Below are 26,106 nucleotides of genomic sequence, written 5' to 3'. Positions count from 1 at the left end.
CTCAAAAGTCCTGTCTCAAAAGTGCATAGACATAAGCATGAAGCTCTCAAGAGTTGAAGAAAATTTAAACCCCCCAAAGATTCGTAATCATATTTGGCATGTCTTGATTGTTTTCTGTAGCATTACTCAGAAGAAGTCATTTAATCAATAAATAGTGGTTGTGAAATCATACACTCTGCAATTATAGCTATTTATCCTTTTGATAGTAAAAGGCATGAAACTCATCTGGTTTGCACACTAAAGTTAAAGTGATCAGTGAATGGGCAGATGACTCTTTTCTGAATTTTGTGATTGGACAATATTACCCATCTCTAGTCAAAACTGAGATTCTGCTTGCCTGGTCTGTTCCTCTGTGTTGTAATAAATGCATTGTAGTGCTAAGAAGCATATTTTATTAGCTTGTATGCCATCTTAAACCTTGGGGAATTCTAGACATCTTAGATACCGGAACAATGCACAATATTGTGTTTTTTTTGCCAAACTTTTGACTATTTCAATATTCAATATTTCAAACTTTTGAATTTATTGTACTGTAATTCATCCTAACTTTGACCTGGAGAGCTGTGAATTAGAAGATAAATGTGTCAATTTTGTATGAGAAAGTTAGAAAATGGAGAGATCAACATCTGCAGTTAGTATCTGAGGCTAGAGAAATTTGGATATGGACAGATACAACAGGCAGGATAGAGAAGGATCAGTAAATGAAAGGGAAAAAAAATCCTGTCATTCTGTAAGTGCACCTCCCCCCTCCGCCCCCTCTGGCTTTGAGAGCATGTGCTATTGTGCTAACTTGTAATCCTCTTAGAGCTTCTGGACAGAGGGGTGTTCTTACTATGCGGGATGCAGTGTGAAATTGTGTGAAATTATTAACCAAGCTCTATTCTAGAGCAAAGATAACTTCCAGTCTATTTGCTTACTGTTGTGTTATTTTTCATAGGTTTTAAAAGGTCACAAGACATTCTTGAGTGCTGCTTACAATTGGGAGTTCCTAATTTGGGAAACTGCCCTGCTCCTATTCTTGTTGCGTTTGGCATCCCTAGGCTCTGAAACTAACAAGAAATATAGTAATATTTCAATTCTGCTGACTGAACAGGTACTTTTTGATTCTTTGTACTATTTCTCTGACATTATGACAGATCGATAAAGTAATACCTAAAAATAATAAGGTAGCATGGTAAATACACATTTTCAGTTGTTAACTTTGTGTTTTTTGTGTTAAATATCCAGAGGCTGTCTTCTGGTGGTAGCAGATCCCTGAACTGTTCATTAAATATTAGTTACCCAACATGTGAGCTTCAGTTTGTCAGTCTTGAAAAAAGGCATGTTTTAAAACCAAGCACTGTAAGACAAAGGTCAAGAAGTGGATAATGATTTTGTGGAGGCCTTTTGCCTTGTGTATGAGTTATAACTCCAAGATACAAGGTTGTGGACTTTTTTCGGGAGGAGGGGGTGTAAACAAATTTCAATATCTTTATTTTCAAAAATGCCTGTAGAAGCTAAAGCATGAGCACTCTTTGATGAAAATTGAAGACCGAAGTGATTTTATTCAATGAATAGGTCTTTAGCAACCTGTATCTTCTTTTCCTTCAGTTTCCCTGTAGATAAGTCTTATAAAACAAATTTCCGTAGTTATTTTTTCCAAATTAGTGTTGATTAAAAACTGCATACTTATGTAATTTTTTTGCCGTTGGTCAGAATTCTTAAAAGCATATTTCAACTAAAGGATATATCTAGGTTTTATTTGGAAAATCTGTTCTCTAGAACCTGTCATCCTTTCAAGCTAATAGGGGAAAAGCAGCCATTGCCTTCTCCCCTTTCCAATTATGGTATATATTTCATGATCATACTGTTGTTATCAAGTAGACAGTTCGACTTTGTATATCAGTATATACAGTATTTGCTGCTCTAAAAGCACACCATACCGTATTTTAGCTGTTGCATTTACTGGTTACGAAAAATGATGTAATTTATAGAAGTTGCTTTGGTTAATGTTTATGCTAACTGTATAGGGAATATAAAGGAAAGTTTAATGGAGATGCCATCCCTGCCATTACAAGGCAGACCTGGATTGCATAAAATTGCATAATTTTAATAAACAATACTTAATAACTCTCCTGCAGATAAACTTGTACTTAAAGATGGAAAAGAAACCAAACAAGAAAGAGCAGCTTACACTAGTAAATAACGTCCTTAAACTCTCCACCAAACTCTTGAAGGTAAAAATAATATTTTGCGCTTCTTTGCCTGTATTCATCTGCTATGTTTTTTTAAGGTGTTTGATGATCTTTTTATTATATGAAAGCAATACTGCTGCATTATAATTCTGTTTCATAACTACAGGAGTTAGATACACCATTTAGACTATACGGATTGACAATGAATCCCTTGATCTATAATATTACACGAGTGGTGATCTTATCGGCAGTCTCTGGAGTTATAAGTGATTTGCTGGGCTTCAATATCAGAGTAAGTGTTGCTAAGTACCTGTTGAAGGTAGCTCAGTTGTCTGTTTTTCTAGTGTTGTCTACATAAAGTCTATATTCCGTCTGCTCAACCATAAGCAAAACAGTGTAATTGTGAAAATAAAATAGTTACATGCTTCAGACGCATGTAATTTTAGAGAGTGATAACTTTTGGTTTTTAGTTATTTGGGGGCACATTTGGCAATTGTGAAATCACTGTAAGCACAACCCAAAACAGTATTGTATAGTTAAGCACAAAAGACAAGCATCATATCAAAGAATCTAAGTAAATCTTGGGTATGTATCCGTAGGCAAACCATGTATATGATTCTTCTTTGCAAGAAAATATCTAGGGTGCAGTTAGAAGTCTTCAAGGATGCTGTTGGGGAAGTAGGAATCCATGATAGTGCTGTGTAGCACCATGATAGAGATCCAATTTTTAGGACTTTAAAAGGTAAAGGTTCCCCCGCACATGTGTGCTAGTCATTTCTGGTTCTAGGGACAGTGCTCCAAAGAGCCAGCGCTGTCCGAAGATGCCTCCGTGGTCATGTGACTGGCATGACTAAACATCGAAGGCACAAGGAGCCCTGTTATCTTCCCACCAAAGTGATCCCTATTTTTCTATTTGCATTTTTACATGTTTTTGAACTGCTGGGTTGGCAGAAACTGGGAAAAGTAACAGGAGCTTACTCCATTACACAGCACTAGAGATTCGAACCACTGAACTGCCAACCTTCTGATCGACATGCTCAGCGTCTTAGTCACTACATCCCTTCTTTTTAGGGCTTTAGGTGTTTTTAAAAACAGTTTTTAATCTAGTGGTGAAGACGCCATGCTAGAAAGCAAGAGACCATGAGTTTTAGTCCCGCCTCAGGTACGAAAACCATTTGGGTTACTTTGGGCCACTCTCTCTCAACCGAACCAATTCATAATTTGTTGCGGGGAAAATAGGAGGAAGGAAAATTGGGTATGCATGTTGCCTTGACTAATTTATAAAAATAATAAAAACAGGATAAAATGAAGTAATACACATATACACAGATTAAAACCTTGCTACTCTTGCTTATAAAACATGAAATGCACAGTTATTCTTTGTGTATTTGACTTTCAAGTGGTAACTTATAAATATATTGGGAAGAGAAGCAAAAACAAGTGTGTGCTACTTTTATTCCCGAGTTTCACCAATGGACTTGGCTTTCACATGAGTTTAAAATTTATTTTCTGATTTTAATGTTTGCTTTATTCTTTTTTTTTAGTTATGGAAAATCAAACCATGAGAAAGCTGCTGCTGCAGCCCATGTTTTGGGCAGAAACATCATCTGCTGTGCTACATAGGATTGGCATGGCCATTGAAGGTGCTTTTCTAATTATGCCAGTCCTCACATCAATAAATATGCCATATTTTTCATACATTTTAAGAATTTAGAATTTTTCATTGAGGTCACAGCTTGAAGCAATAGTAAAATAAAACTTGATAAATAACTTAATTCTAATGTGCTCATCTTAGTTGGTTAAACCAGCTGCTCCTATGGAGCAAAGCAATATGAAATTGGATGTCTTCAACAGGGTTTATTAAATGAAAAAAAAATAAGACAGCCTTATTCTGGTCTGAAACTGCTTGTAAACTCACTGTGACTATAAGATGAATATTGCTATTTGGTACCTACCTGTAATAATTTAATATGGTGCTTGTTTCTGACAAGCTCACCTATTTTCTGTAAGTTGCAGTTGACCTACTTTTTATATTTCAAAATGCCTCTCATAGTTTTTTCTTGAATGATAGCTGGGCCTGCTTGTTTTGCTATATTGGGAGAGGAGAATGAAATTTACTCCCACAAAATACAAATAGCCTCTTCAGCCATTTTACAGTTCAATTTTCCATTGCTCAGTAACACAAAATAGCAATAACAGAAGATGGCTACGAGTAGATCTGCCGTACACCATGGGGATTTAATTTAGATACTATTAGAATTCTCCAAATAATGAATTAGCAAAGCAGTCTATCCATGATAAAATAAAAATGTTGATATGGTATCGATGTTTTATACAAAGCAATTGGAAACTCGTGTTTTTGCTGGGTTAGATAATATTGTTAATTGCTAACAGTTAGCATGACAAACTGGGTTGGTTCTTTATTTTTTTTAACTGTAAAGGTTTATTTAAAAGGTTTACATTCCTTCCCCAGTTGTTAGAACTGTGGATATATAACATTTTCTTATATGTGTTTTCTGTCTTCCACCTCCACAAATCAGTTTATACATGTTTCTTCTATCTGTGTTGTTTCTAAGTTCACAGAATGAAAGTATTAATAGGCCTGTAAAAAGAGTTACCAAAGTTTGGCTGCTATCATTAACATTTATGCAACAGGCTTCCTTTTTCAAACAATTCATGTTTTTTTCTGGAGGCAACACCTTCAGAACATTCTGTACTATATATAAAGCTACTATTGGCATTCTTGTAAGCTGCTGAAGGAAGTTGTATGATAGTATTTGAGATTAAATGTTAGTAAAAAGAAATAAAACAGAAGTCAAGACATAAGCCAGTGATGCTGTGGGTTTTTTCCAGTGAAAAGGATAAGCTTGCAAGTATTTATTGCTAGCCATAGATTTTTAGAGATGTCTGCAGAATTAATCAGCATTGTATCAAAAGCTCCATCCCTTTTGTACATGCATGTGATGTCACAAAGATTATAGAATGGCAAACTCTTAGTGATTTTTTGAAGAGCCTCAATCACAGTAAGGAAGATGTAAAAACCAAAAATGCAAATCCAGTCTTTTATTTGTGGTCAACCTTATTAAGTTCCACATGCACTTCCAGTTCATATGATCTAGACTCAAAGTACTTAATTTTTTTTCTCCAAAAGAATCCTACAATCCATATTTTCCTATTAACAGATCAATTTCCCTTATCTCCTAGTACACTGTTTACAGTTGTCTCCAAATTGTTCCTACATGTACCCTTACTGTAGCCTGCCCCTGCTGCTTCCTCCCAAATGCCATTCCCAAGTCTTTCCAAGACAGTTGCAGAGGGGTGTCTTGGAAACTCTTCTAAATTAGCTGCTGTCTGTAATCTTAAATTATAACAGTCTCTCTGTGTTCAGAGCGGCTGTTCTGTGAAATAATAAATAGCTGGAGAGCAATGTTCATCTGAAAGTGTCTGTAATTGCTCCACAACTAAAGATACCAGCAGAGTACTCAAAAGCATGGAAGAGACTCCATTGATGCAGTAGAGACGGTATTCTAATTTACAGACCAACGGGAGAAAGGTTTCATTAAGAGGGGTAACAAAGAATCAAAGTTATTAAATCAGATGTTCTTTTTAATGTATCTATATAAAAAATAATGAGTGATTTACAGATCTTTCTAATCAGAATCTGAGAAGTGAATATATAAAGGTGCTGTACAAAATAAAACATTTACATCCAATACAACCATATTTTCTGAACATTCCAAGGCCACATTGCTAAATCATTATCAAGTTAAATATAGATACAAAGTTTCTGGAAAAAAGGGCTCACATCAAACAGAAGACAACAAAATAGATCACATCATTAAATGGATAAACAGTATCTGAATAATTGGAAAATAAAGTTATTTCAGTTTTATTATTTTGATATTTCTGCAGTTTTCATTCAATATTATTTTGTGACAAAATATATAGAACCTTTTGAAGGTTGCCTCATGATATTTGTCAAGTTAATTTACATAGTCTAACTCAGATATTTAATATTTTCACAGTAATATTCTACAGTATTTGCATATACTTCCTACAGTAACTTTTGAGTTTGTAAATGATAAGAGCACACAATTAATACATATTAAAAGCTGTATCAGATGACTTTTTTTAAAAAAAGTTGTCTTCTACAACTGATTTGTCTTAGTACTTCATTCCAATAGAAATACTCAGATGTCCAAGTCTAAGGAATAAGAGTTTTTAATTCAACTGCATCTGAACTGCAATTTGAGCTATTGTACAAACTATTTTCAAGAAACAAGAATCAATAAACAGTAATGGGGAGAATGTTATTGAATAAGTCTAAAGCTCTATCACATATATCTAAGTAAAATGAGTCTTAGAAGTTTTGTTCAGAGCCATTACATATGGATTTTGCAGGTTGGTAAATTCACATTCTACAATGGTTTATGTGAATGTCATATCTGGTTGTAGGATGATGAATAATAGGTAGCTTTTGAATTCTTTTGCTTTCTGCATTTTTTATAATTGTGGGTCCAAATAGCTTCAATGACTTTAACCTATTCAATCTGTGTTTGCTTTAGGCCTAAACCTTTTCATTAGTCGGTCTCATAGTCACTAACAGTTCTTTCTGGAAAGTCCATAGCTTTTTCATAGTTGACTGGCATGCTGATATATCATCTGTTATTGGTCTGATTGCTTCTGATAAATTGGACTAATAGGATCAGCACAAGAGGAGGATCATCGGCAAGCAACACTAGCACTTCCAAAGTGGCAGGCTATATTCTCTTTGGAAACAGTTTGAAATCATGCAGTGGGGAGGAGGGGGCAGTTTCACAGAAGTTTAACCCTCTCAAAAACCACAGTCCCTTTTTGAGATTATACGAAATTACCAAAGTCCTAGAGTCTCCCCCATCTATTTCTATGACTTCTAAAGCATTCAAAGCAAATAAATCAGAGACTGAGGATAACTGTAGGTCAGCCATTTAAATCTGAATGCAAACCAAAAATCTTCTGAAAACAGCATCCCTAAGGCCTTCAACTGCTAGCAAGTAAGATAATAACTTAAATTGCAAAACCAGACATATACAAAAGAAGATTCAGCCTAGACAGAATTCGTAATTTTACTGGTGAGAAGAAGCTTGCTAGTATGGAATTCAATGCTACAGTGCAAGAAATAGGAGGCTTACACTTTTTCTGTTCAAAATAGTGAAATAAGAACACCTATTTCACTACTACAAAGGGGAGAATATCAGAATAGTTGGAAGCAATATCAAACAGGTGTGCACAATATATACATGCCTGCTGCTAGTGTGAGGACTATGTACTGATACTGTATTTAGGCTTCCCCAAAGTATGAAGAAAAGCAAATTTGCCAAACCAATATAAAACAATTATAGACATCATAGAAAATAATTGTTCTACTATAGCATGTACACAATAATATTTTATGGTAACTACAAAACTAAAGATGACAAAAAGGGATTGAAGAAAGGGGAGAAAAAATACCTTCAGTAGAAAAATGAATCTGTACTCTGATAAAAGAAAAATTAATACAAAATGGCTCATCCGAAAAGCATGAGGAACTTGGAAGAGAGCAATTCAATAAAGACTTTAAACATCTTAAATATATACCCATGTGTGCGCACACATTCAAATAAAAATTATTTAAGTTATCCACGTTGACTGTTAAGATCTGTAAGAATGTATTTTTATTTTTCTTAACTGACCACTGCCTTTCATTCAAATCCATTCAAAGGAACCAAGTTCATTGCCAGAATGATTTTTTTTAAAATTACAAGAGTTTGTTGTTCTAGAGGTTGCCACTCCAACGACTATAAGCCTGAAGAATTAATGTGCTCTACCCATAACATTCCTCCCATTATAATTATGCACAAGCAAATGAGAAATTTCATAGAGACCTTTTAAATTTGGAAGTACTTTTAGGTACAAACTTGGAAGCCAGTGTAACAGGCTTCTTTTAATAGGCACAAGGACAATGCTTAAGAATTTTACTTTGGTGGGTAAGTTCTGATTTATTTTGCTTGCTGGGATTTAAGATTTTAAAATGTTAGAGCAAGGCAACAATTGTTCAAGTATTTAGCCAGCATTAACCCAAAAAACAACCAACAACAGATGGAAATTCTGACGAATAGCACGACAGAAACCTAAGAAGGATATGCATTCATTGCATGTTTAATTTCTAATTTTAACATGTGTTATATTAAGTATCAGGAAATAATTTGATTATGTGCCTGACACATGTGCTCTCCTAATCTTATCCTATCTAATGTGATTTCCAAACTGCTCAATTCTAAGATTCAATTTGTATCACAGATAAAATAATAAAATCACTGTAGAATAAAATAGCAAGGTGTCATATATTTATTGATAAAGGGCTACTATCTTTTTTAAAGTTAGTTTGCAGATTGGGAAGTTTGGGAAGGAAAGAAAAAAATTGTGAAAAAGGCAACTGAGTGTATGTTAACTTTCTGACTCCCCAGAGTCAAGAAAATCACACCCATCCTGCCTTTACTTTAGCTGTGAGAACTTAGAAGTATTCCCTATGTAAACATGCAGCATGCCTGAGTAAACACCCATTTTAAACAAAATCCTTTTCTGTGGCAATGGAAAATGCAAGAAAAGATTCAATGGGCTACAGTAGATAACTTGGCACAAGAACAAGTAGTGACTTATGATCCACTAATAATAGGCATTAAATAATGTTCATTAACATACAATACTATCAGAAAATCTTAGCAGTGCAACATCAGGAGCAGCAGGACACCATCTTCAAAGGAGACAAAAGGACAACAGCTTTTGAAGAGTTTCTGATATGCAATCTGAAAAGGTCCTTCATGCAGCCTAATAAAAGATCAAATCAAATGTACTTTCCATTCTGTCACAGTGTCTAAAAAAAATATGAGTTTTCTGGGGAAAAGTTTAATGACTACATTTAAAAACCTGATTAAAATGTGTTCTTAAAAAAGTTGGTCAATCAAACCCGTTTGTTAGTCAGACCCATTGCTTTTGTGACACGACTTGTACTTGGTACTTTCCAAGGTCCAGGAACTATTGTTTTCTTTACCGGAGAACTGCTCTCGGATTTGGACATTCCATCGTCTTTGGTTTTATCAGCTAGCTCCAAGTTATCTGTAAGTTTGTTCAGGAAAAGAGGCTCATCTGCTTCTAGTCTAGAGTTTTTATCCACAGAAATGAATGAATCATCAGGAAGACCTGACTTCTGAAATTGCTTAGAACGTTTCATGTTCTCATCTTCCAAGATTTTCTTTTCAGGCTGATTAGTCTTAGAAAATGAGAGAAACTGTTCTACCTTGGCATGCTGTATCTCTGAAGGATATTTTGAGTTATTTGTAGATGAATTTGGCTTTGTTATTTCTTTTGTGACTCCTAATTTTACCTTTTCAGTTTTTAGCAGCCTACTAGAACTTGTATTATTAGCAGCTGTTTTGCTTTGAAAGTCTATGTCCAGTTTTTCTCTGCTTCTCTCTCTCTTTGGATATTTTTGGGGACTGACAGACAGGTCTCTTTTCCCCTTGGCCAGAATTTTCTCTGTATCAGCATTCTCAAAGGTTCCCAGATTACCACTTTCATTTCTTTTTGGTCTTTTTAAGTGGTCTAAGCAATTCTCATCTAGATGTTTAGTTTCACTTTTCTTAGATCTATCGAATGGAAGTTGATTATGATCTCTGGAAGGACTATTGCTCAACTTCTGGGGACTAGCTGATTGGCTTTTACTGGCTGCATTGCCTGATGCTAATTGTGCAGTACTGTGCATCACTTTATTATCTGGAATGAAAGTGTGGTCCCAGTTGTTCACTTGCCTCTGTGGACAAACTGTTTTCTTTATCTCCAAATAGTTTTCCATTAAAGTGCTTTTCTTTTCAGGCACAGTGTTCGTCAGTTTTTCTAGTTTCTCAGACATCTGAAATTTCATTAGAGCTTCTGATTCTGGCAAATGAGATGCTTCAGATGTGTAAGCAGAATGTGATGATGAGGGAAGTGAAGTCTGTTCACCATGGATTACACTTGAGGATACTGGATTAAAACTATCCAGACCACCTATATCAAAATAAAAAATAATGTATAAGCCCAAAACAATAAAAAGATATTATCAATGTCTAAAACCCTTCCAATTATAATGATTGAAAGATGCAAAAACAACGTACACTATAAGAAACCAATGTATTTAAGTATGTTATAAGAAAATGTATTTAAGTGTGTTATAAGAAAATTTTAAATGTATAATATAATGTATGATGAAATATAGTAACCTACAATACAGAATAACTATTCCTTCTGGAAACCTGGTTTCTATGTCTCAATTCTTTCTCCTGCAACAGGAAATCTCTGAAGCTGCATTTACTTTCTTTTAGTCTATTTCAGTTATACTTTTCTGTATGACAGTTAAAACAGTATTTATTTCTCTTGTAGATGGTTTTATTCTCAGAATATATACTTTGCTCTCATTATCCATTAGTTCAGTTTTAATTTATTTACCACTGATTTTCATTTTGTAGCACTGTGTGGATTACAGATCTTTTATTCTCAGAACTGCAATCATGTAGGGCCAATCAAATCCCAAATATGGCCAATAGGGCATAAATCCTGACTAAATTAAACAGTTTGGCTGCATAAAGGATGGCCGTTAGATACTTAGTTCTCTTCTTCATCAACTTTTCAAGTTGAGAGAGGGGAGAAATGTCATTGCCTCTCGTTTATGTATCAGAATTAAAATTTCATTTTCAGATTTTCGAAAAGTAAGACTGTCAAAAAGGAAGACAAAGTGTAACAATGATACTGAAGTATGCAGGAACTTTACTCAAAATACATCAATAGTATGTGGTGTGCTAGGATGGAAAAAGTGATTGTTATAGCAGGTGGCTTGTATTATTTCTAGTCCTTGAATAATGAACTAGAGTATGTGGAATTAAGGATTTCTAAAATTGATTCCTCTGTGTTACTTGTGGCCTACATTTATCACAATTCATGTCAAATGTAAACTAGCTGAGTGAAAAACTATAACTCAAAAGAAATAAAAAGTGGCTAATCACAATACATGCCGATTTACCAAGTTTAAGGAAAGACCAAACAAAGCCCTGAAAGCTTTAATGCTGCTCAGTTTTCACGTAGGAACACAAGCTGGAAGGAGCCAAACCTGAGGGAGGAAGAGAAAAAGCCCAGGACTATATACCAAAAATCACAGCAAAGAGTAAAAGAAATATATAATTACAAGCAGAGTGTAAGAATATGAGGGAAGAGAGTATCTCAGCTGACTTGGATATTTCCAAATTCAGCATCCCATCAAAAGATTTTAGGACAGCCTATCACAATTCAGGGCCTTCCAGATCCATTGGAGACTACAACTCCTTGAATTCCCTATCAGTACAGGTATATTAAGAATTCTCACTAGAGATGTTGTCTTCATCTCCAATGTACCTGGAATACACCAAGTTAACAAAAATCTGATTTGGAGAAATTTTAAGATTAGTATAGGGTGGTTTTGCTTTTTAATATATACTTTAAAAAATCTAATTGGTCTAATAAGAGCATACAAAGCAGACAAAAGAGAGAAGAGACAGCCGATTAACTTTTTATTGGTGTAATAAGCAGAGAGAAGACACAATAAAACTTGTTTTCTAGCTATATGTATATGCTTTTCTGCATCAGCAGTGGGAAAGCTGTCTGATACATAAATTGTATGTTGAGAAGATCATACTAACCTTTTTCTTAAAGTACCCAGTACCTAACACAGCTTTGAGTGCTTTTAAAGTGGAAAAGCAAGATTTAAGCCACCCAGAATTGTTTTAATACAAGATGGGCAGCAAATATATTTAATAAATAAATAAATTTTAAGTGAACATTTAAAATCAAAGTTCACTTCCTACATATACTCTGGGAATTGAGATAAACTTTTCAGCCCATTGCCCAGATGGGCTGGGCTGAATGCTAAGTGAAGTGGGATAGATGGCTTCTGGCAGGAGGTTAGGGTTAAGGTTCCAATTATTGCATGCTTTCCTCAAGTAGCATCTTTACTGCTATACTGTGGTCTTGTAGGCATCCTTACTTTCCTGTGCTCTTACATTCTTATTGTGATCTATATACATTCAGGATATTTCTGAAATATACATCAAGTTGTGTGCTGCAATAAATTTACAGTTTTAACTTCTATTATTGAATTATTTTAGTTATCACTGTAAGATCTCTGGAAAACAGTAGCAAGGAGGTGAAATCCAACTTGTAAGTAAATATTTAAATAGGTCATTTATAATTTTCTAGCGTTTGAACATCTAGTTATTCAAATTAGCAATAAATACATCTGTACTGTGCTGAATAAATCAGCTGTAGTTCATACACTCGACAGTTGGGGTCCTATCGTACCATGGTCTGGTATTAATCCAGTCCCTGGTCGCAAAAGGAGAAGAACTTTATTTCCTCCAGACTGAATCAATTCAATGGCTCGAGTATGGGTGATTCCTTGTGTAGGTTTGCCATTGATTTCAACAATCTGGTCACCAACCTGAGGAGAAAAACACCTTCATTAAGTTGTAAAAAGTTATTTTCCTTGTTAGCATTTTGTTTATACTTACTTAAACATTCTACCTTATGTTATACTTAATTGAAACCCAGTTAATAATATTGACATTATCACAGATATTAGAGTAATCCAAAACAACATTTATTTCTTAATATAAACTTGATCCTCACCAGAGACCACTCAATTACTCTCCAGATAATTCAAAAAGATTCATGCTTTATGAATTGTAACTAAGGTAAGGCTGCTGAATGGAAATATAGGCTAGCTATAGGTTGGAGATGAACTACAGACTGTATAAATGGCAATCAATATACCTATAAAACTAATGTGAAAGTATTCCATATAGCTAGAATAAATACATAACAGAAGGAAATACACATACATTCTTCCCAATTATTATGGCAATCAGAAAATTTGGGAAATGTTTCTGAAAAATATGGGATTCTAGAAAGAGAGAGAAAAAACTTTGGAAAGCAGCAGTGGGGACAAAAATATGAATTAGTGGAGTCTAAAAGGCTAGTTTAATGTCAATTCCGCTACTTAGTCTCAGGCTCTATTTTCTCTCTATAAAACACTGTCCACTATGTATAAAAAAGAATTAAATGTGAAAATGTGAAACTAAGCTTCTGCCATTCAGCTCTACAGCTCAGCAGAGAAAAAGTGAAAAAATCAGATTCCCAATACTTCTAAACTATTGAGTTTACAAACTTGAAATGTAATCATCAATCTGAGAACTATCACATTAAATTCTACTTATTTTCCTATCAGTAATTTCTATGTTCTTAGCTAAGGATGCTCAAGTGATTGCAAACTTAACCAAAGGTTCTGACGTTGATGTGCTATTACAAAACAATAAAAAGAACATGTTAGCACTCATGTTTGATGTATTTTGGTACTTGTCTATACAGTGGTTTCAACTGCTTTGAAACTCATCACATTTGGTACTCAACGCATTTTGATGCAAACATTTTGTGCTGGTTTGTTTGGTATTCGACACACAAACTAGAACTTGTCAGTTCAGCTGCCTTATGACACACTACATTATTCCTTATGGGAAAAAATGGTTTGGTACTCATTGTACCACGCCTGAAACCAATTAATGATGAGTACTGAGGTACTATGAGTACTGAAGTACTGTACTATGTCTGATTATATGAACCCCCAGAAATGTGAATACCACATGGGCCAAGAAAACGTGAAGCACATTCCTAAGAAAGATGACTAACCAATTATTTGCAATGGCAAATGCAATTATCTACAGAGGAGCATCTAGTTCAGCTACTGTAGCTGAACAAGAAAGAAATTTTTTTTCCAGAAAATGGGATTTTCCCTGAACTTCATTAAGATGTTAAGGGGGGGGGGAGCTTGTTTTATTGTATGTTTAATGTATTACTTTTGTTCCAATATGGGGCTATACTCGATAAGCATGCATACTAAAATGTATTAAGTAAATTATACTCTTATTATATGGACTGAACATAAGAGAGCTGGACAAAACTCCAATGCAATGCTTGAATTTGGTTACTGTCTCACTTTTTTTTCTATAGTAGAGCAGATATTGGTGACTATGTTCCAGTGAATTTGCTGTGAAAGGTTAGATATTTACATTTTGTTAGATAGGATCTTTAAAATTATAATTATATAATTGAATTTTCATGACCAGAGTTAGTTCCTTTAAATATTTCTGTGTCAAGAATTCTCTCCTCCTATTGCCAAAGCTGGGTTAGAGTAAACATGAGTATAGAGTACAAAATATTGCCTGAAAATAATTGCATAAATTCACATTTAATAAAAATGCCAGAGAACAGTATCACTACTTATATATATAGAAATGTATTTTAAAATATCAAATTAATATTAAATTAGCTTTTAAAAATAATAGGTGATCTAACCAACTAGGGCTAATACATACTTACATGAATTCTCCCATCTTTAATGGCAGGCCCTTCCTCAGCTAGTCGAAGAATAAATAGCCCCATATTATACTCTTTTCCACCACGAAGGCTAAATCCAAAGCCTCGAGGACCTCTCTCCAGTTCTACTGGATAACAACCAGGATTCTGTGCAAATAACAGATATGCAAATTAAAATTACATTGGGAAAGACTTTCAATTCTTTGTTAGAAAAAAATCAATTTCCTAAATTCAAAGAAATTTTATGCAATTATTAATGTAATCATATTTGCTATGTTTGACAGTATAGTAATATCTGTACTAATTCCACATTTAAATGATATTTCCCTGTGGAAATAGCAATAGCACTTAGACTTACATACTGCTTAATAGTGCTTGGTCCTCTCTAAGCAGTTTACCGAGTCAGCATATTGCCCCCAACAAGCTGGGTCCTCATTTTACTGATCTCGGAAGTATGGAAGGCTGAGTCAATCTTGAGCCAGTCAGGACTGAACTCCTGACAGTGAGCAGAATTAGCCTGCAATACTGCATTCTAACCACTACGCCACCACAACTCTGTAAATTTTAGAAAGCTATCACTTGCTATTCCAAAAGGATATAAACCTGGCTTTTTATGCTTTTCCAAAATCCTGGTTGATGTCTTTGATAACTTCTTATTCCTTTTTTTCTTTGTTACACATGGACATTTAGAATACTGAAAATTGTTGGGAGATAATGGCAATCATTTTTTCTACTAAATATTACACATTAAAATGTCAATGCATAACAAAAAGAAAATGGGGACATAATGTTAGGTATAACATAAAATGGCGTAAGCATCTAGACTGATTTGTAGTGATCAAATTCCATAGCATCCATCTACCAAAATATCATTTTTTCCCACCAAAATAATTAACAGAATCTCAGGATTATCTTGAGGTATGCTCTCTATATATTTTGCTGATAACTTTTTAAGTTTCTAGTTTCAAATACATTAAGAAACTGATATATCATATTAGAAATACTAACAAATCAGATTGAATTGAATTTAACAGATTGAATGCCATCTTCAAGAACTAATACACTATAGGGGTGAAAGCGTTTGCATCCTAAGGACACTATGACTTATAGTGCTGAAAGTATATTCTCCCAGAAAAACCACTCATCATAGTCATGTCACAGATTAGGGGTAAGCTAAATATGATTCATTAAAGAAGGAAATGGTAAACTATTCCAGTATTCTGCCAAAAAAAACAGATATTCATAAGCTGGACTATATTAGAAGATGACCACCTTCCCAAATTGGAAGGTATCCAGTAAACTACTGAAGAATATAAATAGTCTATGACGTGGTTGGAGTACAGCCAAAAGCACATCAGTTGCTGTACTGTCCAAGAGAAAAAAGTGTGATGCTACAAAATAATTCAACTAAACCATTTCCAACATGGAAATGTCAAGATTAAATATTGACATTTTGGGAATCAATGAATTGAAATGGAATGAGCGCTGTTAGCTTCCCACCAAAGTGGTCCTTATTTTTCTACTTGCATTTTTACATGCTTTCGAACTGCTAGGTTGGCAGAAGCTGGGACAGGTAACCGGACTTCACTCTGTTACATGGCATTAGGGATTCAAACTGCTGAACTGCCGATCTTCTGATTGACAAGCTTAGTGTCTTAGCTGAGCCACTGCATCCCTTGTTTTTTATACATAAATTTTATTAAATGCATTTTTAAAAGAATGAAAACAATTCAAACAAATATTGAAAGTGAAAAAGGACATAAAGTAAGTGTAGAAAGAAGTTCAAAGAAAGAAAAAAGTTATAAAGTGGCTTCTGATCTTCTTAACAGTGGTTACAAGTATATGTATATTTTATCCTCTTAGGATTACAAAATATTTTCTTCCTTTCCATAGTTTAGCCTTTCAAATAATAAGTTCAGTTTTTTCTTTTCTCAGCAAAAAATCCATAAGGGATTTCCAGTGAATAATAAACACAACTATTTTTCTAAACACGTCAATTACGGATTTATGCTAATTCCGTCATCTTTACCAGCCCTTCCTCCACTGCCGATATTTTTGAGAGCGTTTTCATTTTTGTGCATATAATTATCTTGCAGCAGTTATAAACAGAAACAATCTTCCATAACTCTTTTCTAATTATATATTTCCATCTTCTTATCTCTTGCTTTTGTGTGATAAAGCTAATAAAGTATCTAGAAGCAGAAGATAAAAACTATCTCAGTGCAGCTGAAAATTCAGTGAGTAGAAAAAAGACTAAAACAACTAACTAAGCAATTCACAATTTAGAGATCATAGTATTTCTAAGGATTATATACATAAGTGTACTTTCCCAACCCCAGGCTAGATTCAATTAAGATGTGTCTTCATGTGCCTATTTCCTACCTAAACATTTGTATTATGATTAGGAAGAGCTACAATATGGAACTAACTGGCTCAAAAATGGGGAGAAGCATGCCAATGAGACATACTGTCACCTTATTCATTTAACTTACATTCAAAATAAAGCATGCATATAAGAAAGAGAAACTGGAATTAAAGTTACTACAATAAACATTATTCACCACAGATGTGCTGATGATGTCATCTTGATGGCTGGAAGTGTGAAAATGACTTTAGGAAAAATTTTCGAAAGGGAAATGAGAGACTACAAGGCTGTTCTGATGCTTAATATTTTAAAAAAATTCCTAAGATTATGTCAACAAGTTAATGCCGATAATGTTACATTGATGCAGACAGACAGATTAGTAAAATATTTCATTTTAAAGGGCTCTACATTTCAAGGGACAGTGACAAATAAAATAAAGAGATGCCAGCTATCTGGAAGAAAAACTCTTAGAAATCTAGATAAAATAATTAAAGTGCACTGACATCAGACTGGCAATAAAGGTACTATATATATTGACAATGTCTTATTATATCCAGTCATAGCAAATTGCTGTGAAACACTGATTATCAGGAAGGCTGAACAAAGAAAATATTTTTCTTTAAATTATTGAGAATAGATTAGACCATAAGAAAGCATCACTCAGTACTAAATAAAGTCTTCACCCAAAGTCCCACTGAAGATTTTACTTTGTTTGGCAATGAAACATCTGGGAGCTAAACAGCAAGCTCAGAGAACAAATTTTTACCAAAATCTACAACTCAAGCTACAAATATTTTCTAATATTTCATGTTGGCTGTATACTGCAAAGAGAGGGAGAAGACTCCGATGCTAAAAAAAATAAAATAAAAATAAATTGAAGAGACTGACAGATGAAGGGAAACTAATAGAAGTAGTTCTCCACTTATGATTGGTTGTTTAGCAACTGTTCAAAGTTAGGACATTGCCCTGGGGCAAATTATTAAGCGGATTCAAAGTTTTGATGGTGAGGCCTGTCCTGTAGTCAAGTGACTAGATGATCAGGAACAAGGCTGCAAATAGGGCCATTTGCAGCATTCCATGGTCATATGATTACATTTTATAGTTGTTTTGATGAAAACTGACTCTTCTGGATTTTGGCTAAACCATTCCCATAGTGAACCATCAGTTTGCTTAATGACCGTAGTGTCTGCTTTATGTCTACCATGTTTGCTTAATGACTACCATATAAAAGGTCATAAAATATGACCAACCCATTTTATGATTGTCACAATTTATGAACATAATGGGCAGGCTCCAATGTGATTGTAAGCTGAGAATTACCTGTAGTATAACTGATAACAGAATCATAAACCACTTAAAGAAGTGGTTAGTGACAGACAATTCTGGCAAAATCATATGTACCAGAAGAACTGAAAAAGACATAAGCAACTGAATAACTGCACAATAATGTCCTAAAGTCAGACTTTGCTGCTAGAATTACAAAGGCATTTAATGAACCTTCCTACAATATCTGGAATATTCCACTGACTATCCAGTGTGCAAGAGATTAACACAGGGTCCTTCCTTCATCATCTATTATTAGCAGACGAGTTTAGCTCTATATAATAAAAAAAGTTTAATAGCTATTTTCTAGGAAGTATATTTATATACCTGAGAAAGTGTGCTCCCTCCGAGAGACCCAACAACTTCAGTTAATGAGAAGTGCTTGTAATTGCTGCATTGTTCTTTTCCGCCATCAGCTTCTATAGCACCCCTGAAGTATAAGGAAGCATATGGATCGTTACAAGGGCCTCTGTTGAGTTCTCCCTAAAGGAAGATTAGAATGGATTCCTAAAGGAATTTACCAAATATAAGCCAGGTTCCAAAGTTTAGCCATAGAAATAATATTTTCCACATACAAAATTAAACAGGCCGTAGATATTCTTGTGCAGATTTCATTTCTTGTATTTCCTATTTAATTCTTTGAATTAATTTTGAACTCTAATTCATAACACTAAAGAATAAATTTTGAAATTGAAAAAACTGACTAGAATGTGCCAGAATTTCTAAGAGGAAATGCTGATTTCCCATTAGTCCATTTCCTATCAGAGTACAAACTAGATTTTGAATGAAATTACCAACATTAGGATTAAAAAAGAAATGTACCACAAATTTTCTTTGAGATTAAAATGCCATAGTTTAATAAAACAATTTTCAACGCCCTGAAGTAGTTGTTATTTATTTGTAATTAATTAATTAATTAATTAATTTATTTATTTATTTATTTATTTATTTTTCGTACTTTTATACCGCCCTATCTCCCTAGGGACTCAGGGCGGTGTACAGCCATATAAAAAACACATAAATATACAAAGTAAAACATTCATCTAAAAAACTTATTATAAAGGCCAAATATTTAAAATAGACATATAAATAATAAAACCCAATTTAAAACCAAATCTAAAATTTAGACATTTAAAAATTTAAAACCCTAGTCCAGTCCTGCGCAAATGAATAGATGTGTCTTAAGTAATGTATATATTCTGTTAGTGTTTATCATTTCCTCTCAAAAATGTATGTCAAACATTTGTGAAAGTTGCACAAAACTATGATAAATTTCTATTATTTTCAATGGACATATTAAAACATCTGCATTTTATAAATATTTCAATACAAAAAAGAATTTAAGGAAAGTTGTGTACAGTAAATGCATTATTTCCAACTTTAAAAAATTGCAGAACATTTGATGAAACGGAATATTATATCTATGAACTATCACTAATACGGGGCATATTAAGATTGGATGAAGTATCTTTAATCAAGTAACATTTTCTGAAATAATTAGAGCTACATAGCAGAAGGAAGATGTTCATTTCTAACATCCATTTTTATACCATGAATAATTATAACTTCTCACAGAAGCTCTTTAATCTTTAATCAGTTTTATTTTGTTCATTTTCTCTTCCAGAGGACTTTTTCTCTTTGGCATTCATTTAAATAAATCTGCAGTTTGAAGTCTCTGATCCATTACCTATTACTACAGGCTTGAAATAAAAACAAACTTGTGGCATATGAATGATAAATTTATTTCTGCAAAAGCTTTTGTAGTTTGCTTCATCATATATATCATGACAAGGAAATTAATAGGTAAATGCCAAAAGATGATAAATGCAGACTATTCTGTAAAAAATATACAAATACAAGAAGTAAGAAAAACATCATAGAAATATTTCTCCTGACAATATGAGGTAAGACATCTCCTGCGTTGTAACTAGAAAATTAGTCCAGATAATGAAAAAAAATCTGAGGAACTGAAAAAATCTTTTGCTGCCTTTCCAAAAAGAAGTTAGGTGTTTAATTTCATTTTCATGTTTATTTGTGGTCTTAAAATGAAGTTTGTACCTGTCAGTAGACACAGAAGAAGCTGGAACTGGTCCAAGAACTCGATGCTGTACAATTGGACTCTGTCTGGCGGAGTTTGCTCCTGATGGGGGACCACGGTGCTCTAATGAAGACACAAGCAGCTGATTAGATACAGAATATATTAGCAGTACTAAAATAAGGATCAAATAAAAACTTTGTTAAATTGTCATTTAAATACTCAGAATGCTTTGATGAACAATATTTTTGTCAGCTTAGAATGCTGAAAGAAATAGATCAAGGCAGTAGCAAATCCCTTTACCAAATACCTATAACCTGAGAACGGGAGAAATGAAGAGCACACATACTCCTTGAAGCATTTATATCTAACAGTATTTTCTGATTAAAAAGTGAAAATTGGATAGCTATTTGGGATAGGGGTGACTGAGGAAAAGAGAATGGCACTGTTTAGTTCCACACTCATTAATGCTTCTCTTTATCAGAAAGAAAGGCAAAAATTTCTGATGAGAGGTTATCTACATTCCAAATATAAAAACAAAAGGCTCTCTATAGTTATCTCTCTTCTAATTACATATTGATGATAGAACTTAGCAGAGGATCTGCAATGGATCTGCAATGAAAATTTTTATGCAATAAATTACAAAAACTTTGGTAACCAGACCCCATACTGTGAAGACTTTGTAAGTTAGCATCCATTATCTCAAACTGTCCCTGAAAAGGACTAACTAGCAGAATCAAACACTGAAATATAGTCTTTGTAGTTTTCTTAGTCAAAGTAATTTAAAAGACTTCTAAATTGACATTTCCAAGACCCTTTTAGAAGCAGCCCCTGTATAATGTCTAAAGATGAATAATTAGTGTAAGTGAATTGACACATCACTGTTAAAATGAATTTGCTAAGAAATGGTACTGAATTATTGTTTACTGGTCTTCATGTAGTTTATTAGTGGCAGATTATTACTGTTTGTAAATTTTTTCAAATAATTTCACTCCATAGTTTCTTACACATCTTCAACATCATGTGGGAATAAGACAGAATTTTACAGAACTCCAAAAATACCATAGGGCAAAGCAGAAATCCTTAAATACCTATCTGACTGCCTAGATATGAATAAGTCACTGGAGGTAAAGTACTCTCAACCTTCAACCTAGCTAACATATACAAAAATATTTTTGCAGCTGTTGTTGAAAGATACTGATATTGCCACCAGGTTGAATACATAAACAAATGCAACTTTAGTGAACAAAAACGTAACAGTAATTCTTACCTTCTTCAGCAATAACAGTGAGTGTGACAGTATTCCCTGCATCTTTGATCAGCTGCACAATATTTTCATGCGACAAGTCTATAATTGATTGTCCATTCACTGCAGAAATTCTATCTCCTACTTTCAGTTTTCCACATTGATCAGCTGGACTTCCATCTATAACACGTCCAATCTTATGAGGAATTACTAGGAAATGAACAAAGTAATATTCTGTATCACACATTACAGAAGCTTTATTTTATTATCATTTATGCAAATCACTGTACAATTGCATAGGAATGTCACCAGATTCATAACTTGATATTAATATTTATAGTCCGATTTATCCATACTTAAAATTATTTTGGTTTTACACTGGCTAAATTATTTTTCAAAGACTTCTAGAATTATGTTCTTATAAAGATGATGAGCTACTGTTAAGAGATTTTTAACTCTTTCCTACAGTTATAAAAATCCTGAGATTTCCTTGGGAGCAAGAAGAGAATTATTTTAAATTAAATCTGTACAGTGATTTAATTTAAATTAATTAAATTACAATTGAGGAGAGCCGGTGGAAATCTTCACGACCTTTAGAACCTAATCACAAGCAAAAACCAATAGATTACCAATCATAAAAGGAGGTAGAGAGTAAAGAGAAAGAAGAAAAAACTCAGATGCAAAGTAGGAGATATATGAAGCATACCCAGGGTTAGCCACAAAACATTAAATTGCCTATACATGAATGCTCATAGTTTAGGAAACAAACAGGGTGAACTTGAAATACTAGTACATGGGAGCAAGTATATTTAGTTGCCATTACAGAAACTTGGTGGGATGAAACTCATGACTGGAATGTACTGATAAAAGGATATAAACTATTCAAAAGAAACCTAGCAAAAGAGGAGGTGGAGTTGCATTATATGTTAGGTCACGTCCTCTCTACAAAGATGCACACAAGAAAAGATGAAAGCCTTCCAGAATGCATATTGGTCAACATAAAAGGAAAAAAAGAATGGCATTGCCATAGGTGTATTCTACAGGTCACCCAACCAAGCAAAAGAAATAGATGAACTTTTTGCTAATCAGTTAACCAATGTATGTAGGAAACAAACCACAATAGTAATGGGGGACTTTAACTATATTGACATGAACTGGGGGACAAACTCTGCAACAAGTGGACAATCGAACAGTCTCCTGACTCATCCACCTGACAACTTCATCACCCAAAAGGTAAAAAAGGCAACAGAAATGATAGAGGGAATTGAAGTTGCAGGAACCTTAGGGGAGAATGACCATATTATATTAGAATTCAATATAAAAGAAACACAAGCACCAGAACATAATCAAACCAGTGCCTAAGACTTTAAAAGAGCTGATTTTAACAAACTCAGGAGAAAGCTTGGGAAGGATTTCATGGATGAAAATCTTAACAACTAGACACAAGAACAGTTTTCCCCCGAAGGCCATCACTCTGCTAAACAAATAATTCCCTCAACACTGTCAGACTATTTACTGAATCTGCACTACTATTAATCGTTTCATAGTTCCCATCACCAATCTCTTTCCACTTATGACTGTATGACTATAACTTGTTGCTGGCAATCCTTATGATTTATATTGATATATTGACCATCAATTGTGTTTACCTTGATGTACCTTAATGAACGTATCTTTTCTTTTATGTACACTGAGAGCATATGCACCAAGACAAATTCCTTGTGTGTCCAATCACACTTGGCCAATAAAAATTCTATTCTATTCTTCTATTCTATTCTATTCTATTAAAAGGGAAATCAACTCAAGAAACTTGGGAAACTCTGAAAAATACAATTATAAAAGCCCAGTCAAGTTCAATATCACTAAAAAAGAAAACCAAGAAAAAACCCAACGTGGTTGTACAAAGAACTCTCAGACCAACTGAGAGAAAAAAGGGATACGTACAAAAAAAATGGAAAGAGGAACACATAACTAAGGCAGAAGATGAACAAATAGTCCAAACTTACAAAGATGAAGTTAGGAAAGCTAAAACTTTGAATGATGTAAGACTTGCAACAAATGTCAAAAACAATAAAAGTTTCTTTCAACATATAAAGAAAAAAGGCAAAGAAGCAATTGGTCCACTAATGGAGAAGATGGCAAAGGAGTAACAGGCTGTAGAGATAAAACAAAGCTGCTTAATTCATACTTTGCATCTTCATAAAAAAAGAAAACAATGCTTAACTTATCAAAAACAGAACTGTAAATGATTAGCAATGCAAATCACTTAAATATGAGCCAACAGTGTGCAGCAGCAGCAGCAGCCAAAAAAGCCAATGCAATCCTAGGCTGCATTAATAGAAGGGTAGAATCAAGATCAAGATCACGCTTTACTAAGCCTTACTAAGACCACACTTGGAATGCTGGATCCAGTTCTGGTCAGCACAATATAAAAAAGATGTTGACACTCTGGAAAGAGTGCAGAGAAGAGCAATAACAATGATTAGGGGGCTGGAGGCTAAAAGATATGAAAAATGGTTAGAGGAACTGGGTATGTCTAGTTTAATGAAAAGAAGGTTTAGGGGAGACATGATAGTGTTCCAATATTTGAGGGGTTCTATAAAGATGAGAGAGTCAAACTATTTTCCAAAGCAGCAAAAGGAGAGGCAAAAAGCAATGGATGGAAACTAACCAAGGAGAGAAGCAACCTAGAACTCAGTAGGAGAAATTTCCTAAGAGACAGAGAAATCAACCACTGGAACAACTTGCCTTCAGAAATTTTGGGTGCTCTATCACTGGAGGCTTTCAAAAAGAGACTAGACAATCATTTATCTGAAATGGTATAGGGTCATGATGGCAAACCTATGGCATGCGTGCCACAGCTGGCACACGGAGCCCATTCTGTGGGCATGCGAGCCATCGTGCAGCTCAGCTCTACCGTGTATGTGTGCGTGTCTCCCTCCAGCCAGCTGATTTTCAGGATGTGTGAGGGAGGCTGCAGGGAGGCCTATTAGGCCCAAACGGGGCTGGGGGGGGGTTCAGCACGCCCATCCCATGGCCCATTTTGGGCCCAGGAGTCTGCAGGGATGTCTACTAGGCCCAAAATGGGGGGAGGGGGGTCGTACGCGCATACACGGGAGATGGGGGGAGTATGGGGAGTCGTGTGTGCATGCACTGGGGGCATGGGGGGTTGTGCATGCATGCCTGGGAGGCACATTGCATTATGGATACTGGCACACACGCTTTCAGCACACGAGAAAAAGGTTAGCCATCATTGGTATAGGGTCTCCTTGAACGGGGTTGGACTAGAAGACTACCAAGGTCTTTTCCAACTCTATTATACTATGTTCAGAATTGCAGGTATGCAGAGACTCTGACAAACAATTCAGGAGCATGCTGCAATACACACCCACTTCTTAGGAAAAGCTCCAACATATTTTAATATTTTTATAATAGAGTCATCTCTGGCAAAATAAGCAGCATACAAGTTTAATAAATTAAAATAAATATTTAAATAAAAAGAAAAAATAATAAGATTTTATCAGAACATCTGAATACTAACACTAACACTAATCCTATAAGATTAATTTCTTAATGGAGATAAACCATGAAAAAAACCAACTGCAGCTAGACCTCGACAACAGTTCATTTAGTGACCAAAGTTACAATGGCACTGAAAAAAGTGACTTATGATCATTTTTCATACTTTCAATTATTGTGGCATCCCAATGGTCATGTGATCAAAATCCAGACGCTTGGCAACTGGTTCATCTTTATGACGGTCGCAGTGTCCTGGGGTCATGTGATCACCTTTTACGACCTTTGGACAAGCAAAGTCAATGGAAAAGCCACACTGACTTAACAACTGCAGTGATTGCCTTAAAAATGTGCCAAGAAACAGAAATGTTTGTCTTAATTGTGGTCATACTGTAAGTCGAGGTCTACTGTACTTTTAACTGAGCTAATCACTTAATCATTACTATTTTGAATAGCTTCCATTAACTTTCAGTCTATTTTGAAGATGATTTCAAGTGTTAATGTCTGCATTTAACTCCATAATTATAATTAACAAAAATAACTTTGGCTGTAGACTTGACAGACGAATGTTAGATGCTACTTGAAGAGTTGCTAAGTAATCTAGTAGCACTTTAAGTGTCAATTTTTTCATTTTATTTCAGAGTAATTACATCAAGTTTATACACATTCTTGTTCATATAGAATTAACAATTCTAAGAAAGACTGTGTATATTGACAATTGGTTGCTTTTTATTATGAAGCTACCAGCATTAATGGCCTTCTTTAAAGAACAAAACAACTAAACCTTAATACGATTTATGCCTATATATTTAAAGATAAAGATAAAGAGATAAAGATTAGAGAAATATAACTCATTCTTCCCATATATTATTACAGTGCATGGGCTACCACACAAAAATGTGATAGCATTTAATTTTACAATTGTTTACTATTGAAGAAAAATGTTTAAATATTGAGTGAATAGTGTCGCAGTCTAGTTAAATTATGCCAGGCT

The 26,106-nt window shown here is 34.3% G+C and overlaps 2 protein-coding genes across 6 annotated transcripts in view; one reads left to right on the top strand and one right to left on the bottom strand.

Moving 5' to 3' along the window:
* The window catches only part of PHTF1 (putative homeodomain transcription factor 1), a 32,578-nt gene extending 26,945 nt beyond the window's left edge, over nucleotides 1-5,633 (top strand). For all 4 annotated transcript variants that reach the window (XM_058176916.1, XM_058176914.1, XM_058176915.1 and 1 more), the window contains 4 exons: nucleotides 938-1,093; nucleotides 2,121-2,216; nucleotides 2,341-2,466; nucleotides 3,719-5,633. In XM_058176916.1, coding sequence (XP_058032899.1) covers nucleotides 938-1,093; nucleotides 2,121-2,216; nucleotides 2,341-2,466; nucleotides 3,719-3,739 — 399 coding nt within the window. In that variant the 3' untranslated portion in view covers nucleotides 3,740-5,633. The remainder of the gene's footprint in view (nucleotides 1-937; nucleotides 1,094-2,120; nucleotides 2,217-2,340; nucleotides 2,467-3,718) is intronic.
* Nucleotides 5,634-8,955: 3,322 nt separating this feature from the next.
* The window catches only part of MAGI3 (membrane associated guanylate kinase, WW and PDZ domain containing 3), a 103,853-nt gene continuing 86,702 nt past the window's right edge, over nucleotides 8,956-26,106 (bottom strand). The window contains exons 16-22 of one of the 2 annotated variants that reach the window (XM_058176913.1): nucleotides 21,621-21,806; nucleotides 20,374-20,476; nucleotides 18,643-18,745; nucleotides 14,631-14,774; nucleotides 12,558-12,696; nucleotides 11,248-11,334; nucleotides 10,103-10,238 (exon numbers count right to left, since the gene is read on the bottom strand). In XM_058176913.1, the coding sequence (XP_058032896.1) occupies nucleotides 11,285-11,334; nucleotides 12,558-12,696; nucleotides 14,631-14,774; nucleotides 18,643-18,745; nucleotides 20,374-20,476; nucleotides 21,621-21,806 (725 nt within the window). In that variant the 3' untranslated portion in view covers nucleotides 10,103-10,238; nucleotides 11,248-11,284. Of the gene's footprint in view, nucleotides 10,239-11,247; nucleotides 11,335-12,557; nucleotides 12,697-14,630; nucleotides 14,775-18,642; nucleotides 18,746-20,373; nucleotides 20,477-21,620; nucleotides 21,807-26,106 lie in introns of both variants that reach the window. The other variant, XM_058176912.1, reaches the window with a different exon arrangement.

This window comes from Ahaetulla prasina, chromosome 3 (genome assembly GCF_028640845.1).
Source record: "Ahaetulla prasina isolate Xishuangbanna chromosome 3, ASM2864084v1, whole genome shotgun sequence".
In the NCBI taxonomy this organism is placed as follows: domain Eukaryota; kingdom Metazoa; phylum Chordata; class Lepidosauria; order Squamata; family Colubridae; genus Ahaetulla; species Ahaetulla prasina.
This window is presented reverse-complemented; position numbering and strand designations above follow the sequence as displayed.